General features: G+C 39.7%; 1 protein-coding gene across 1 annotated transcript in view; it reads left to right on the top strand.

The window, feature by feature from the left end:
• Positions 1-5,267: 5,267 nt before the first annotated feature.
• ccdc93 (coiled-coil domain containing 93) overlaps positions 5,268-18,445 on the top strand; it is a 67,866-nt gene continuing 54,688 nt past the window's right edge. The window contains exons 1-7 of the mRNA XM_060827848.1: positions 5,268-5,386; positions 8,451-8,564; positions 9,018-9,112; positions 9,658-9,769; positions 10,752-10,850; positions 11,953-12,009; positions 15,080-15,180. Coding sequence (XP_060683831.1) covers positions 5,303-5,386; positions 8,451-8,564; positions 9,018-9,112; positions 9,658-9,769; positions 10,752-10,850; positions 11,953-12,009; positions 15,080-15,180 — 662 coding nt within the window. The 5' untranslated portion in view covers positions 5,268-5,302. The remainder of the gene's footprint in view (positions 5,387-8,450; positions 8,565-9,017; positions 9,113-9,657; positions 9,770-10,751; positions 10,851-11,952; positions 12,010-15,079; positions 15,181-18,445) is intronic.

The raw sequence follows: 18,445 nt of genomic DNA, 5'->3' as shown, positions 1-18,445 counted from the left end.
GATTGTTCTTTACACTATGCCACTAAGATATCTATCTCTTTCCTACACTCTGCCTCCTTGTTAGAGATCTGACCCATTAGGGTAGTGTCATTACAAATTTGTAAATGGAATTAGGGGCTGAATTTGGCCACACAGTTGTGTGTACAAGTAGTAAGGGGCTGAGTAAGCAGCCTTGCAGGGCATCGATATTGAGAATAATTGTGGAGGATGGGTTGTCGCCTATCCTGAACTGACAAATAGGAAAGGGATGACCACCTTATTGGGACTGAATTATACACCCCACAATAGTCAGTGGGAAATTGAGGAACAAATTTCTCAGTTATCTGTAAGAATAATAGGGTGGTTGTGGTAGTGGATTTTAACTTTCCAAACGTAGACTAGGATTGCCATAGTGTTAGGGGTTTAGATGGAGAGGAATTTGTTAAGTATGTACAATAAACTTTTCTGATTCAGTGTGTGGATGTACCTACCAGAGAAACTGCAAAACGTGACGTGCTCTTGGGAAATAAGGCAAATCAAGTGACTGAGGTGTCAGTGGGGGAGCACTTTGGGGCCAGCAACCATAATTCTATTAGTTTTAAAGTAGTGACTGAAAAGAATAGATCAAATCTAAAAGTTGAAGTTCTAAATTGGAGGAAGGCTCATTTTGACAATATGAGGCAAGAACTTTTAAAAGTTGATGGGGGCAGATGTTCGCAAGTAAAAGGACAGCTGGAAAATGGGAAGGCTTCAAAAGTGAGATAACGGGAGTCCAGAGACAGTATATTCCTGTTAGGGTGAAAGGCAAGGTGGGTAGGTGTAGGGAGTGCTGGATGACTGGGGAATTGAGGTTTTAGTTAAGAAAAAGGAAGGATATGTCAAATGTATACAGCAGAAAGTGAGTGAATCCTTAGAAAAGAATAAAGGCAGTAGGAGCATAATTAAGAGGGCAATCAGAAGGGGACATGAGATGGCTTTGACAATTTTTTTAGACTAGATAACTTACAGTGAGGAAATAGGCCCTTCAGCCCAACAAGTCCACACCAACTTGCCGAAGTGCGACCCACCCAGACCCATTCCCCTAACACTACAGGTAATTCACCTAACCTGCACATTTTTGGACTGTGGGAGAAAACCGGAGGAAACCCACGCAGACATGGGGAGAATGTACAAACTCCACACAGTCAGTCTCCTGAGTCGGGAATCGAACCCTGGTCTCTGGCACTGTGAGGCAGCAGTGCTACCCACTGTGCCACCGTGCTGCCCACTGCCACTGTTCAAGAGTATCCAAAGTTGTTTTACAAATATATTAAGGACAAAAGGGTAACTAGGGAAAGAATAGGGCCCATCAAAGAGCAGGGCAGCCTATATGTGGAAACACAGGAGATAGAGGAAATACTAAATGAGTACTTTACATCAGTATTTATTGTGGACAAGGACATGGAAGACTTAGAATGTGGGGAAATAGATGATGACATTTTGAAAAATGTTCAAGAGGTCTTGAAATGCATTAAAGTGGATAAATCCCCAGGACCCGATCAGATGTATCCTAGAACTCTGTGGGAAGCTAGGAAAGTGATTGCAGGGCCCCTTCTGAGATATTTGGCTAATTAATAGTCACAGGTGAGGTGCCAGAAGAGTGGAGGTTGGCTAACGCAATGGCACTATTTAAGAAAGGTGGTAAAGAAAAGCTGGGAAATATTAGACCGATGAGCCTAACATCAGTGGTGGGCAAGTTGTTGGAGGGAATCCCTGAGAGACAGCTTTTACATGCATTTGGAAAGGCAAGAACTGATTAGAGATAGTCAACATGGCTTTGTGCATGGGAAACCATGTCTCACAAACTTGACTGAGTTTTTTTGAAGAAGTAACAAAGAGGATTGATGAGAGCAGAGTGGTAGATGTGATCTATATGGACATCAGTAAGGTGTTCAATAAAGTTCCTTATGGTAGAATGGTTAGCCACAATGGGTGCATAGTGGTTCAGTGATAAGCACTGTTGCCTCATAGTGCCAGTGACTTGGATTCGATTCCAGCCTCAGATGACTGTCTGTGTCGAGTTTGCACATTTTCCCTGTGTCTGCATAGGTTTCCTCTGGATGCTCTGGTTTCCTCCCATAGTCCAAAGATGTGCAAGTTAAGTGAATTGGCCATGCTAAAAAGTCCCATAGTGTTCAGGAATGTGTAGTTTAGATGCATTAGTCAGTAGAAATGTAGAGTTATAGTGTAAGGGAATGGGTCTGGGTGGGTTACTCTTCAGAGTTGGTGTGAACCTAATGGGCCAAGTGGCCAGTTTCCACACTGTAAGGATTCTATGATATCATGGAATACAGGGGAAACTAGCCACTTGGATACTGAACTGGCTTGAAGGTAGAAGAAAGAGGGTGGTGGTCGAGAGTTGCTTTCCAGACTGGTGGCCTGTGAGCAGCAGTGTGCCACAAGGATCAGTGGTGGGTCCACTGCTTTTCATCATTTATATAAATGAGTTAGATGTGAACATAGGAGATATCATTTGGAAGTTTGCAGATGACACCAAAATTGGAGCTGTAGTGGACAATGAAAAAAGGTTACCTCAAAGTACAATGGGATCTTGACCAATGGCTGAGAAGTGGCATATGGAGTTTAATTTAGATAAATATGAAGTGCTGCATTTTGGAAAAGCAAATCAGAGCAGGACTTATCCACTTAATGGTAAGGTCCTGGGGAGTGTTGTAGAACAAAGAGACCTTGCAGGTACATCGTCCTTTCAAAGTGGAGTTGTAGGTAGATTGGATAGTGAAGAAAGCATTTGATATGCTTTCCTTCACTTGAAATGGTTCAGAAAAGATTTACAAGGATGTTGCCAAAGTTGGAGGGTTTGAGCTACAGGGAGAGGCTGAATAGACTAGGGCTGTTTTTCCTGGAGCATCAGAGGATGAGGGCTGACCTTATAGAGGTTTATAAAATCATGAGGGGCATGGATAGGGCAAATAGACAAGGTCTTTTCCCTGGATTGGAGGAGTTCAGAACTAGAGGGCATAGGTTTAGAGCAAGAGTGGAAAAAATTAAAAGGGACCTGAGGGACAGGTTTTTCATGCAGAGGGTGGTGACAAATGTGCTGCCAGAGGAAGTGGTGGGGGCTGGTACAATTACAACATTTAAATGGCACGTAGATGGGTATATGAATGGGAAAGATTTAGAGGGATATGGGCCAAGTGCTGGCAATTGGGACTAGATTAGGTTAGGATATCTGGTTGGCATGGACAGGTTTGTTTCCAGGTCTGTTTCTGTGCTGTACATCTCTATGACTGATTATGATTTGCAGATCAGGAAGTCGAGGATCCAGTTACAGAGGCGGGAACAAAGTCCTATGTATCGACTATCATGCCATACCATTCAGTAATAAATTAACAATGTGCACCTTCACATACTTAATTTATTTGATATCAGTTTCTAGTTTTCATGTTTTTAGACTTAGTTAGAATCCCTACAATGTGGAAACAGGTCCTTCAGCCCAACAACTCCACACCGACCCTCCAAAGAGTATCCCACCTAAACCCATTTCCCTACCTTATTAGTCTACATTTACCCCTGACGACTGCAGGGATAGTGTAGATGAGCAGAGAGATCTCAGTGTCCATGTACACAGATCCTTGAAAGTTGCCACCCAGGTTGACAGGGTTGTTAAGAACATAGAACATGGAAAAATACAGTGCAGTACAGGCCCTTTGGCCCTCGATGTTGCGCCGATCCAAGCCCACCTAACCTACACTAGCCCACATCCTCCATATGTCTATCCAATGCCCGTTTAAATGCCCATAAAGAGGAGAGTCCACCACTGCTACTGGCAGGGCATTCCATGAACTCACGACTGGCTGAGTAATGAATCTACCCCTAACATCTGTCCTATACTTACCACCCCTTAAGTTAAAGCTATGCCCCCTCGTAATGGCTGACTCCATACGTGGAAAAAGGTTCTCATGGTCAACCCTATCTAAACCCCTAATCATCTTGTCCGCCTCTATCAAGTCACCCCTAAATCTTCTTTTCGCCAATGAAAACAGCCCCAAGTGCCTCAGCCTTTCCTCATACGATCTTCCTACCATACCAGGCAACATCCTGGTAAACCTCCTCTGCACCCATTCCAATGCCTCCGCATCCTTCCTGTAGTATGGCGACCAAAACAGCACACAATACTCCAGATGCGGCCGCACCAGAGTCTTATACAACTGCAACATGAGAAGGCATACAGTGTTTTAGCTTTTATTAATAGAGGGATTGAGTTCCAGAACCATGTGGTTATGCTGCAGCTGAAAAAAACTCTGGTCCAGGTGCACTTGGAGTATTATGTATAGTTCTGGTCACTGCATCATAAGAAGGATGTGGAAGCTTTGGAAAGGGTGCAGAGGAGATTTACTAGGACTGTTGTCTGGTATGGAGGGAAGGTCTTACGAGGAAAGGCTGAGGGACTTGAGGCTGTTTTTGTTAGAGAGAAGGTTGAGAGGTGACTCAATAGAGACATATAACATAATCAGAGGGTTAGATAGGGTGGACAGGGAGAGTCTTTTTCCAAGTATGGTGATGGCGAGCACGAGAGGGCATAGCTTTAAATTGAGGAGTGATAGATATAGGACAGATGTCAGAGGTAGTTTCTTTACTCAGAGAGTAGTAAGGGTACGGAATGCTTTGCCTGCAACGGTAGTAGATTTGCCAACTTTAAGTACATTTAAGTAATCATTAGACAAGCATATGGACGTACATGGAATAGTGTCATTTAGATGGGCTTCAGATTAGTATAACAGGTTGGCGCAACATTGAAGGCCAAAGGGCCTGTAGTGTGCTGTAATGTTCTATGTTCACCTATGTATCCCTGGACACTATGGACAATTAAGCAGTTTAAACTACCATGCCCAATTTTGACTTTCATCCATGTAACATCGTCACTTGTTGGACTCTGGGGTTATGTGGTGTAGTTACAAAGCTCTTACAGTTCTCTCAGGATCCTTTGTAAGCATTTTCTGGAGGTACCCAAATATAGAACTGTAAAAAAATAAACATTTCAAAGGTCAACTGTTTACATCCTTGGTCCTAATTTAAACATCCACAAGGAATATCGTTTCTTTCGTCACCTAATTACACTTTAAAGGTTCAATTTTGAATGCAAAGAAAATTTCCTCCATGTAAATAGACAGGGGCAGCGAGACGGATGCTCAGGGACAGGCACTCACTCTCCCACCTGTCAGCTCATGCGCGTCACCACCCACGTGTCGCGCTCACGTGATCAACACCACCAGCTATCCCACAGTGCGGTGCGGCGGCTAGGTCACGTGGTGCGTCGGCAGACATGGCGGCTGCTTCGGTTTTTTCTCGGCTTCGAACGGGTTCTAAGCTGGGACCACAGTACGACCAGGAGGGTAACGTTATCGAGGTGCGGAGTCTCCTTTCTAACGTCCAGGGGGTAAACTCTCCTCTTCAGCAACGGGAGGCCCTGCAGGAAGAGTCTATATTTGCATTATTTTTGCTGTAGCCCGCAGCTGGTCCGCCTTGTTGTTATCTGGGGCTGGGAGAATGGAAATGCAGTCCGCCCGAAGAGGCTCAGGATGCTACTTTCCCAGTGTAGGGGCCTTGCTGTCTGCTGGCAGCTTTTAGCTAAGCTTGCATTGGCCTGACGCTTCCCTTCCACTTGCTGGGCTGTTTACGGGGAGTCGAGTGTGGTGCTGGAAAAGCACAGCAGGTCAGGCAGCGTCCGAGGAGCAGGAGAATCGACGTTTCAGGCATAAGCCCTTCATCAGCATCTGCAGTCCTCACTTTCTCCTGTTTACCAGGAGTGTCATTCTGATGTTGAAAATGTGTTGCTGGTTAAAGCACAGCAGGTCAGGCAGCATCTTATGCCCGAAACGTCGAATTTCCTATTCCTTGGATGCTGCCTGACCTGCTGTGCTTTAACCAGCAACACATTTTCAACTGTGATCTCCAGCATCTGCAGACCTCATTTTTTACCCGTGCCATTCTGATGCCCAAAACGTTGATTTTGCTGCTCCTCTGATGCTGCCTGAACTGCTGTGCTCTTCCAGCACCACTGATCCAAAATCTGGTTTCTAGCATCTGCATTCATTGTTTTTACCCACCCTGATGCATCTGTCTGCTCAGCCGTTAGCTGTGCTCACTTTGAAGAGGAATGGTTTAAATGATTGCGTTCCAAGCAAACTTAATTGTAGGAGCAATGTACAGCAAATAAAAATATGAAAATACTGTTTGAAATCTATGTGCAGAAAAAAAACAAAAAAGCATAGTACAGTGGAAGATGGGGATCTGGGATGAAAATAGGACATTTGGAAACTTGGCAGTATCTATGGTGAGAGAAACCAATTTAATGTTTCAAGCTCATTTTGTGGCTCTTTGGAACTGAATTCTAAAACATGTTGCTACACCTATTGTATTTCTCCAGCATGTTTTGTACAGAATTATGCAGCATGGATACCAACCAGTCCATGCCAAGCATGATCTCAAACTAAACTAGTCCCATTTGCCTGTTCCTGGCACATATCCCTCCAGACCGTTTCTATTCATACACTTATCCAAATGTCTTTTGAATATTGCAATTGTATCTGTTCACCTTCTCCATCTAGGTGCTGGTGTTCATTAGTTTCAGAAGTGCAGTCTACAGGATCTTGGTGAATTTCAACAATGCATCTTGTAGATGGTGCACCCAACTGCTGATTGATTGAGGGAGTAAATGTTTGTTGACATGGTGCCAATCAAGTGAGCTGTTTTGTCCCAGATGGTGTCACCTTTGAGTGTTAAAGCTGCAAGTGGGGGAGTTTTCCATCGCACTTCAGATTTATGCCTTGCTGTGAGTGGACAAGCTTTGCTGTATCAGTTGCTGCAAGATTTCTAGTTTCTGACATGTAGCCATAGTACTTGTATTATGAAGTTCAGTTTCTGGTCAGTGATTACTAGCATGTTGGTAGTGTGTAATTTAGTAATGGTAAAAGCTTTTTCAGGATCCAGTGCTTGAATAGTTTTAAGAATAAGAAAGAAAGAAAGATAGTTTAAAAGTGCATCAGTCCTGATCCAGCATCACCTCATCAATGCCTGCGTCGCCCTCCCTCTCTCCACTGCCTCACCAATGTCTACACCAGACCCAAACAACATTAAAATCACCACTGTTCAGATGCTATCTTTTGCCACTGTGCTGATTCTCTTCTGTCACCTGTACCAGACCAAACAACATCAGAATTGCAAGTCTTGATGCTGGTTCCACCTTGTCAATGACTCTGTGATGCCTTTTTGCTGCTGCCTGCAAACCCAACCAACCACAAAGTGGCCAGTCCTCAAGTGCCATGCTCACCCCAGAAAAGTAAAGGTTTGCTAGAATCTGAGCTTGGGTAGCTTGCTGCCACTGATGCAGTCCAAACTCAGATGTGTAGGTTAGATGAATAGTCTATGCTAAATTGCTGTAGTGTTCAGAGATGTGTAGGTTAGGTGCATTGATTTGGGGTGAATCTAGGATAATAGGAGAATGGGTCTGGGCGGGTTACTCTTTGGAGAGTCGGTATGGGCTTGTTGGGTGGAAGGATCTGTAACCACAACTGGAGTTTCATATTAACTAAATTTGACTCCCCATGATTTTACTGGATGTCTTGTATGTCTTATCTAGTTCAGTCATTGTTGCTGTTGAACCACCCCTTTTAGTGAACATTGCAGCCCCACCAGGCTACATTCCCTGTCTTTGCCACCCTCAGTGTTTCATCTAGTTAGCGTTCCACATGGATTACTGATCCATTGGCTCGGGGAATGTATAAGAGGTAATCCCCTCCACGCCACTCTGTACATTGATTTGGAAATATATTGACACTCCTTTTAATGTCACTGGGTTAAAGTCCTGAAACTCACTACAGTAGTTCAAGAAGACAGTTCACCTCAAGAACAACTAGTGATGGGTAATGCTAGCCTAGCCAGAGATGCCCACTTCCCATGAATGATTAAATAAAATAAAATATTCTAATTTCCTTCAGTTCCAAAGAAGAGTTGGATTGGCCTCCATGTTCAATCTTTCTCTCCTCAAACTTCCTCTCTTTATCTCTCCACCCTTCAGGCTGTCTGCCTGTATTCCTGATGAAGGGCTTTTGCCCGAAACATCGATTTTACTGCTCCTCGGATGCTGCCTGAACTGCTGTGCTTTTCCAGCACCATCCTAATCTAGACTCTCCACGACTGCTGCCAAGCCTGCTGAGTTTCTTCAGCAATTAGTTTTTCTCCTAAGTGTGTTGGTTTGGGTCTCTGGATTAAAGCTGCTCTACTCCCAGAGGACCATAGGCTGGTCTCTGAGAAAGCAGACTGCAGATGGGTTTAACTTGAGGGTGTCTATGCCACAGCCAGTCAAGAAACAAGGACCTTAATTACCGGTCCATTGACAACACTGGAGTTTTAAATTAAGACGATGAAGTGCAATTTTTGTCACAGTAATGATCAGACTTTTCTCTTTACAGGTTGAAACTCGTGAAGATGAGGAGCAAAGTATAAAATTGACAGAAATTTTAGAATTACTGGTTGCTGCTGGATACTTCAGGGCAAGAATTAAAGGATTATCACCATTTGACAAGGTGAGAATTGTAAATTCAATTCTCTTCCTATCCTACCAAATTAATAATTTCACTGTTGTAAATATGTTGTCATTACTCTAATTCGTGACCAGAAGTCGAAGTGTGTTGGAATTGATAAGTTAATGTGACTTTTTTTTGCCAGCTAGCCACGTCATAATGATCAATCACAGCTCATATTTAAATGTCATAATGTAGTATTATTTTTATTCGATAAAAATTGATGCCTGCATAAAAGAAAAAGAGGGGGTACCTGTGCTCAATTTTTATGTTGAAAATTGCTGTTTTAACTTTATGGATTTTTGAATGTTGGGCAGAAATATAAAATGGAACACAAGCTTTGCTTCATAGATTTTGTTCCATATCAAGAAATTTTGCTTATTATATCTGTGTATAAAGTTATTTGTTGTTCATTTTATAACTTTGGGAAAAGTATGACTTTCATTTTCTTCACAGGTTGTGGGTGGGATGACGTGGTGTATTACAACATGCAGCTTTGATATTGATGTTGATTTGCTTTTTCAAGAAAATTCTACAATTGGTCAGAAAATGTAAGTTGCTTAAAATATTTTGATTAATCTTCATGGTTGAATGAAATATAATAGCTGAAGTTTAAACAATGACTAAAATCACTTGCCTTATTGTGAAAATTTGAATGTTATAAAATGTCTTGATGCTTTGCTCATAAGAATGTGTTTTGCCTTATATATTCTTAGGAATGAAAAGTTGACAAAAAAACACATCTACTTGGGTTTTGAGGATGATTTTAAAGACTAGACAAGATACAGTGAAGTGTTACGTTAAGCAAATGGGCTTGGAAGCTAGGATTTATCAGCTAGTCGGAAATGCTGGAACAGAATTAATCATCATTAGAGGGCTGTGGACATGAATATAGGGTTCAGATAACATCACATTTGTATGCTGAAAGACTGCATGAGATTTCAATGAATGCTATAAAACAGAATTATGTCATAGTTTAAAATCTCAATCCTCTTTCTTAATAGCTAGTATTCTATGGGATACCTTTTCTCCGGTTATCTTGTAATTACCTTATAATATGACTGGAAGGTTATTTTTGCATTATGTTTTTACACAGAGCATTGACAGAAAAGATTGTGTCTGTTTTGCCAACTATGAAGTGTCCACATCGTTTAGAACCACATCAGATCCAGGGTCTGGATTTCATACACATATTCCCTGTTGTTCAGGTAAGGACTTTGTTTCTGACCAGTTGTCAGTTTTAATAAAGATAATTTCTGTAATTTAAAAAACTTAATTGTTCTGAATATTGCAGCATTCTTGTAATGAGCCCAATGCTTCAGAAAATAAGAATTACTTGTGTTTCTTAATGTTTGACATGAAACTATTGCTACTGTTACCTCAACAAATGTGATTCATTCTTTTAAAGATTAAAAAGCCATTTTTCATGGAAATTTCGAGTGGCTCCATAATTGAATCATGTTTGTCATATATCTGATATAAAATTGTGATTGACTCCAGTGCTACTTTAAATTAAAAGCACTTGCATACTATTAGGTAGCAAAAACTACCAATTTGTAAGTTGATTTTAAATCACTTTTTGCTTCACTTTCTATCATCGGTCATGATTCCTTGAGGCATTAGTGTATCTTCAAAGAAGAGTTCATCAAAATTTGTAGAAATACCTAATTTTTTTAGATTACTTAGTGTGGAAACAGGCCCTTCGGCCCAACAAGTCCACACCGACCTGCCGAAGCGCAGCCCACCGATACCCCTACATTTATAGATTTAGATTAGATTTGTTCTAGTTGATTTTGAATGCTTTTGTTTCTGTTTTAAAATTTAAGGGTTTTTATTCTAAATCCCTTTGTTTGCTTTGAGTACTATCTCACTAGAGAATCCTTCTAAAGACCCATAATCTTAGTGCATTTATCCTACAAGATTTTGCATACAATCAGCAGCAAGTTGTCATTATTTTCAGTGTTTTTTTTAAATGAACAATTTTTGGCGCTCTCTGTTTTCTCTCTCTGAATCTACCACTATGCTAAAACAGCTATTATGAAGGTAGACTTGCATTAGCTGAAACCTTTGGGTTGGCAGTTGTAAATTCTGTTACTGTATTTGTAATCTTGGATAAGTTTTTGAGGCAAATGAGAAAAACATTACATTTTTGCTGAGTAACACTTCACCTCCATTATTCTCATTTTCAAGTGGTTGGTAAAACGTGCAATTGAGACCAGAGAAGAGATGGGAGATTACATTCGATCTTTTTCAGTTTCTCAATTTCAAAAAACTCACAGTCTGCTTGAGGTGAGTTTCCCATTTTTTAAACATTATTGTTATAGTGTAAATTTACACTTGAAGATGTGTAAATTTTCCCATTTGTTTTGTTTTTTTTCACTTTACGTTCTAATGTTTGACTAGAAAGTTGAAATCAAAAGTAGAGATAAGTGCTGAAAATCATTAATAATAGAGGAGAGAGAATCTGGTAACTACACTCTTTTAAATCTGTATGTACTAAGTATGTGAACCTTTGAACAGCTATTTCAATCAGTTCTCTATAAAGACCTTCATCTAAAATCCAAATTTATCTAAAACGTAAAACTATATCCCTTGAGGATATTTGCTAGTAAATCAGCTTGGATCAAATTCTTCTTTAAACCACCACTCTCCTCCCTTATGTGCATTGGAAAATTTGAAACTGTTATCCTTTGAAAGTGTTAAAATTTCTGTAAAGACCAATTTTCTTTGAAAAGCGATTGACTTGCACTTAGAATAAGAATGAATTTTCACATTTTAAAGCCTTTAATGCACAAATTGACTAAAAATGCCTTGAGTAAACTGTTTTATTTCTGTGAGTAACATGCATTGAATTACAGAGAGGGCCATTCCTCTTTATGCTGATCACATTACATTCTTCTCAGAATTAAATCTTTGCAATAAAGTGTTCAGTGTTGCTAACAAATTCCCAGTGGGTTCCCATGTCCCTGTTTTGCCAAGTAGTAACTTTAATAAAGTACTTTGCACACTTTTCAGAGATCTGCTTACATTCGCCACCATACACACACAATACCAGTGACATATGCCAGCGTAAGTCTCCTGAACTGTTGCAGTCTGAATCCCTTTCACTACAGACTGCCTCCATCTTGCAACCAGCTCAAAACAACTTCCTGTTTCTGTTGAATGCACCGAAATGCTGACTGTGTACTCGTCATTTAGTTGTAGAAAGTTTGTCTGCTGATTTCAGAAACTAATTCCAAATAAACAAAAGGGATCAAAACATTCATCACCAAAATACTCACTGTTGAGTTGCTTCTATTATTAGAAATAACTAGTGAAACTTTAAGATGCTTGGCATCAGCTGTATTAAAGTCCATGCCATAAAACTTTCTTTTGAATTTTTCTGTAATAGGATGATGACTTTAAGCAGCGCAAAGACAAGGCTATGAAAACAGTCATCGAAGTTTCTGTGAGTAGAAATTCCTTTTTTTATATTAAAAAAGTTGACTTTCATCTGTGTCCCTCCCAATTCCGTTACTGAAAAATGTATTATGCAAATTAATGTATCACTGTTATTTACAGATTTGCAGATTACTTAGTGTGGAAACAGGCCCTTCAGCCCAACAAGTCCACACCGACCCGCCGAAGCGCAACCCTCCCAGACCCATTCCCCTACATTTACCCCTTCACCTAACATTACGGGCAACTTAGCATGGCCAATTCACCTAACCTGCACATTTTTGGACTGTGGGAGGAAATCGGAGCACCCAGAGGAAACCCACGCAGGCACGGGGAGAATGTGCAAACTCCACACAGTCGCCTGAGGTGGGAAGCAAACCCGGGTCTCTGGCGCTGTGAGGCCGTAGTGCTAACCACTGTGCCCGTTATCATTTGGAAAGTTTTTTATTTATTTTCAAATTCTGCTTGGATATCCTCGCACTCAAGTGTACTTTATGCAGCTATTCTTTGTGTAATTTATCTTGCATTGCATTTATTCCTTTAAAAGGATTAGTCAATCACACACTGAATCATGACCGATACAATCGGACAAAATAATTAGTTCTAAAGTTGAGGGGGAAGAAGAGTTGATATCTCAAGGGGGAAGTAATTTTGGGGTTTTCTCAAATGACCCAAAAGAAACCGTGTAGGATAATTGAATAAAGACGCATGTAGGTGGGCACAAGAACTGAAATTGCTGGAAAATACAGCAGCTCTGGCATATCTGGAGAGAAAGCAGAATTAACGGCTCTGAAGAGTGGTCCCTGGGCCCCACAAATTACTTCTACTTTCGGTCCACAGATGCTGCAAATCTGTGTCTGTCTCGCTGTTTTGTTTTTGTATGTGATTTCCAGTATCCACAGTTCTTTAATTTCATGTAGATAGGCAGTGTGGAAGGTAGTGAAAGAGAGGTGATTGACGAGAGGAGTGATGGAGCAGAGCGACGTGGAAACCAGAGATTTTGGACCCAATAAAGCTCTGTTTCTAGAAAACCTTAACTATAAGATGACATAATCACACTGATACTTGAGTAATGTAAATGTGGTTTGATAAATTTTAATGATGTATCTGCCTATTGTAAAGGCAAGAATTACACTTTAAATTGCTGTTATGAAAGATGTATTAGATAAACTATTGTATGGTTTGTATTCCAAAAGGACATTTCCTTCTGATAATTGAAGGCTTTACCAAATGTAAACTCCAAAGGGACATTGTGAACTTCCTCTGCTTTCTAAAGCAAATCTTAGCAATGCTAGTAAAGCCGAAAACTTGCTTTTTCAGTCAATCTTCTGGAGCATGCTATTTTTGCAAACTGCCTGACTGTTTCCTTTGAACGTTCAATTTGTTCCTACCTATTAATTTTATCTAGCTCTCTTCAATCAGCATAAAAACTATAGCAAGAGCAGGCAGTGCAGTGAAGGACATCTTTTACAGCTCCACCCACCTATTGCTTATAGGATTGAATTGTCAAAGAAAACTGGTTTAAAAGTAAAAATGTTGTGCTGGAAATATTTATGCATTAATTTTGTGTTTAAAATATACTGCTATATCCATCAGGAATAGGTTTTTCTAATATGCTTGATGTTTTGGGAACGGATATTGTAGATTTTGAGTTCTGTTGCAAAGCTTGTTAATGTTATGTTCTTAGATCTGACTATAAGATATAAGAGCAGAATTAGGCAATTTGTCCCACTGAGTCTGCCCCGCTATTTGATTAAGGCTGATATATTACTCAACCACATTTTCCTGCCTTCTCCCGACAACCTTTGATCCCCTTGCTAATCGAGAACCTATCTATCTCTGTCTTAAATATACTTATTGCCACAGAAGGCTGTGGAGGCTGAGTGCTTCACCTGCTGACTGAAGAAATTCCTCAACTCAGTTCTAAAGGGTCATCCCTTCACTTATGAAACTGTGTCCATGGGTCCTAGTTGCACCTATCAATGGAAACCTCTTTTCCCCATTTACTCTACCTGGGCCTTTTCTGTAAGTTTCAGTGAGATTCCCCCTCATCCTTCTAAACACCATAAAGTACAGACGCAGAGTCCTCAACCGCTGCTGTGAAAAGCTCTTCATTCCCAGGACCATTCTTGTATACCTCCTCCAAGGCCAGCGCATCCTTCGTTAGATACAGGCCCAAAACTGCTCTCAATATTCCAAATGCAGTCTGACCAGAGCCTTTTCCACCCTCAGCAATGCATCTCTACATTTGTATTCTAGCTCTCTCGAAATAAATGCTGATATTGCATTTGACTTCCTATTTGCAAACTGAATTGCATGTTAACCTTGCCTCCATAATCTCCTTAGATACCTTCATCAGAACTCTGGGATGCAGTCATGTGAAAAATGAGTAATTCATTGACTGTCTCAATCACTTGAAATCAAATAATTAACATAGGATCAATTGCATTAATTTCCTTCCATTTTGACTTTGCATGCATTTTAACTTGCCCTGTCCTTTCACAGACTCTTGATCGTCAATATTTAGACAACATTCACCATTGCTTGAACAGAAATTCCTTCCAACTAAGTATTGGGAGAGCCAAAGCCATAATCTTTTGGCACACAACAAACACTCTCATTTTCTAGCCATGCAATTCCATCCCCCTCTGGCAAGTGCTTGAGGCTAAATGAGATTGTCCTCAACCTTGGTGTTGTATCTAAATCCAAAATGAGTCTCTAACCATATATCTATGCTTAAGATCACCTCCTTCCACCAACATATCACCTGACTCCATCTGAATCCTTTTGGCTGATTCCAGGTTTGAGTATTCTATTGTTTTTCTGATCTACCTCTCATTGTCCACCCAACATAAATTTAAGCTCACTCCATTGCCTTTATCCTAACCTGCATCCAGTAGCTCTCATTTTAAAATTTGTCTTGTAAACTTATTGTAATTCATCAAACGTTTGATCGTATATCCTGTGTTGAAATTTGTTGGATAAAACCTGTGTTGTACCTTTTGAAGCTTTATTGCATTGAAAGCTGGGCTGTTTTGTTTGCATGTATACTAGAACATTGAATTATTTTAATTTCAAAGGATGTTTATAAACCACAACGCAAGTACAAACGGTTGGTTGCAGCAGAAGAGTTGGTGGATGAAGAATCCAGAGTCCATTCCACTCTCTTGGAATTTGGCCGGTGAGATTTGCAGACTATACCGTCCCTGAAATTTTAAGTTTTTAATGGCAGAATATCTGTTTTTAGTGTTGATCTTCATGCAGTCAGGTAAACAATCATTTTCTGTTTGACAACCAGAACAGTTTCAAGCTAGAACTTATTCAAATTGAGGACAAGTGATTTACCAATGTAGCACTTACTTCAGCCTTTATAAAAATTCTGAATGGTGCAATCAAGCTGAATTAAGTTTATTAAAATTTGATATTACAGCTTATTTTATTACAATTGTTTGCTATTACACCCATCATGGCTTTCTCTCATAGTAAGTTTGCACTTAATTGACCTGAATTAACCAACGTATTGGTAGATACATACACCTGACCTACAACAAAGGGTTAAAGCTGGTCACCTGGTGGCAATATTTTGCTGCTATTTTCAAGAATTTTGTACTAATAAATTCAAGTAAAATAATTTTTGCATATTTATATAGAAACTAAGTCACTCTTTCAATCCTTGATGGAGAAGATGAGACATTTAGCCAAAGTCAATTGTTGCTTTGGTTGTCAGAATCTATAACTGTACAGCAGCAGCAGAGAAAATATGGACATCTCTGCTTCAGTGATCAATCATGATGTCATTCATTTTTCCTGAGGGAAAATGGCTTTAAAAATGTAGTGTCACAATCTTAGTGTTGTAAAGCTCCCTATAGACAATAACTACTGCTTATTAATCAGTGTCACACTTTTATAATTATTTTAAGCAACCAGTTTGCAAATTGCCATTCCCAGTACAACAAATTTGCTGCTTGTTCTCATAAGGAAAAGTTACGAGTCATAGAATCCTTAGTGTTGAAAGAAGCCATTCAGCCCATTGAGTCTGTGCCAAGCCCCTCAAGCATCCCCTCCCTATCCTTATAACCTCTCATTTAACCTGGCTAATTCCAAAGTTTTTCTGAGGCACACAGAAATAAGGTGTAATTAGATCAGCCTGTTTAATTCTGGACCAATAGCAGTCACTGAGAACCTGCTTGGTGGATTGTTTCATTTTCTCCAGCAAAGAATTCACTAATAAGTTTATTACGCCAAATGGTATTACATCTATGAATCCCATCTTGGATATAACCTGGAATGTCTGCAGTATTTCTCAACTTTTAATTTAGTTCTAATTCTGTTTAAGATTAATATTTCAATCTATCATAGCCCATTTGCAGTTGGGTTGGTAAATCACCTCTAGTTGCATTGCATTGCATACAAGTTATACGCACTTCACTTCTTGTATGGTTCCACTTGCGAGCTAGAATGCTTATGATTGATTGTTTTACCACGGTTTTGATTTTTCTTCACATGGATTACTGCTTGTGACAGTTGCTGATTATGGATCAGTAATACTTTGAGAGATCCTTAGTCTATTTTGGATTTTTTAATACAGAATTTCACTTCCTAGTTTTATTTCCTGGCTGTTTAATGCTATTCACATCACTAGTGGAACATTAATATGGTTTTGTGGATACACAGAGACCTGAATAATCATTTTCACAGAGCAGTTTTAGGACTATTGTTAATTTACTTCATTTTGTGCAAAACCATCAGTAGCAATGGAGAGTATTGTGGATAATTGAACATTAACAGTAGTGACATAGCGGTTACTGAATTAATAATGCAATCCTGGTCTGATTTCTAAAAATGCTTTCACATTGTATCACAGCTAGAAAATTAAGTTATTTAAATATAAATTAGAAAGATATTGTAAGTAATAGAGACCATGTGACTATCAAATTCTTGGAAAACCCACTTGGTTTTTGTTTTAGGGTAAGAGATCTCCTGTCTTTACTCAGTTCTGCCATGTAATGCCATGCCTTTAGTAATGTGATTGATTCTTAACTACCTTCTGAAATGTGCCAGCAAGCCACTGAGTTGTCAAGATGGTGGCTAACCAATGTTTTCTCAAAATCAATTAGTCATAGATATTAAATGCTGAAATTGTTAGGAACATATCTAGGATAAGTCATTTGAAAATTTTATATTTCAGGATCCTTCAAAGAGGAAGGCCATGGAAAAATGTTTTGAGGCCCTTTTGGGTCCACTTCCAACCATATTCTTGTCTTGGATTTTCTTCCCTAAGACTGGCTCTGTTAACTACCTAATCAGAGCAGATTACAAGGCAGGTTGACCTTAATTGTGCACAGCATTGAAATCTTAGGAGAGGCATACAGGCTCTCAGGAAACTGGCAGGGCATCAGACGCTGTCTTGCACTGGTGAGTCGGACCTTAGCAACTGCTGTGTCTGCATCTGTCACAGAGCCCTATCATTGAAGCTGGGGTTAAACATTTTCTTGTGAAGAGTTTGCTCAACACTGGTCCTAAAGTTCTGCATCTTCACTTTTTAGAAACCTACAAGCTCTTCAGTTTGAGATACCTTAGTATTTGCTCTTTCAGTAATGGCCCCTCACTAAATGGGATTACAGGTCTTGCAGATTTGCCCTTGGACTTTCCACTTCCAGGAGGATGGCCTATTGTCCTTAACTGGATGGCAAATGTAGGAATGACCTGCTTAATTTGCTACTATCTGCAAGGCAATAAAGCTAATTGTAGCAATGTAGTTAAATTGTCAAGGATGCCCGGATGATGAATCCGAGGTGTGCAAAAGTATTCTGATTAAACGTTACTAATGCAAAATAACAGCGTGAGGTATATGCTACAAACCACTGGGGCAGCATAAGTAATAAGAAATTTTCTATGTACCGGGTACTTGTATACATACTCTCCCATTTCTGCAGTTTCCAGTCTGTGTCAATGTTTTGAGTAAGTTTGTTTATTTATTGTGTCGTTCAAACATATTGCATATTAGATTAAATTAACAGGCTCTTTTACTCCAGATCTTGCAGGCAGAAATATTTTTCTTCCCACTTAAACCAAGGTGTGCTTATATAGACATCACAGAAATGAAAACACTTTAAAATCATTTATCGTGCATCTAATGGCTACGTTTTTGTCTAATTCTCAGTTTGCTTGGTAGCTGCAATTAAGAATAGATCATTTTGATTTTGTATGGTAATAACAAAAATTTGCTCCAAAAACATGTTAGTAAAAACAAAATCTGGAAATGCTTGAGTCGGACTACATCTGGCGCAAAGAGAAGTTAATGTTCCAGGTATAGGCTCTTATGATTCTTCTTTGGGGACCGTGATTTGGCAATCTGAATAATATACTTTGTACATTCATTAAAATGTTTTTTTCAATAAGAAATGCTTTAACAAAGATGCTTGCCATAAAATATGCATACAGAA

Source organism: Hemiscyllium ocellatum, chromosome 7 (assembly GCF_020745735.1).
Source record: "Hemiscyllium ocellatum isolate sHemOce1 chromosome 7, sHemOce1.pat.X.cur, whole genome shotgun sequence".
Classification (NCBI taxonomy): domain Eukaryota; kingdom Metazoa; phylum Chordata; class Chondrichthyes; order Orectolobiformes; family Hemiscylliidae; genus Hemiscyllium; species Hemiscyllium ocellatum.
The sequence above is the reverse complement of the archived record's forward strand: the minus strand, read 5'-3'. Positions and strand labels throughout refer to the sequence as shown.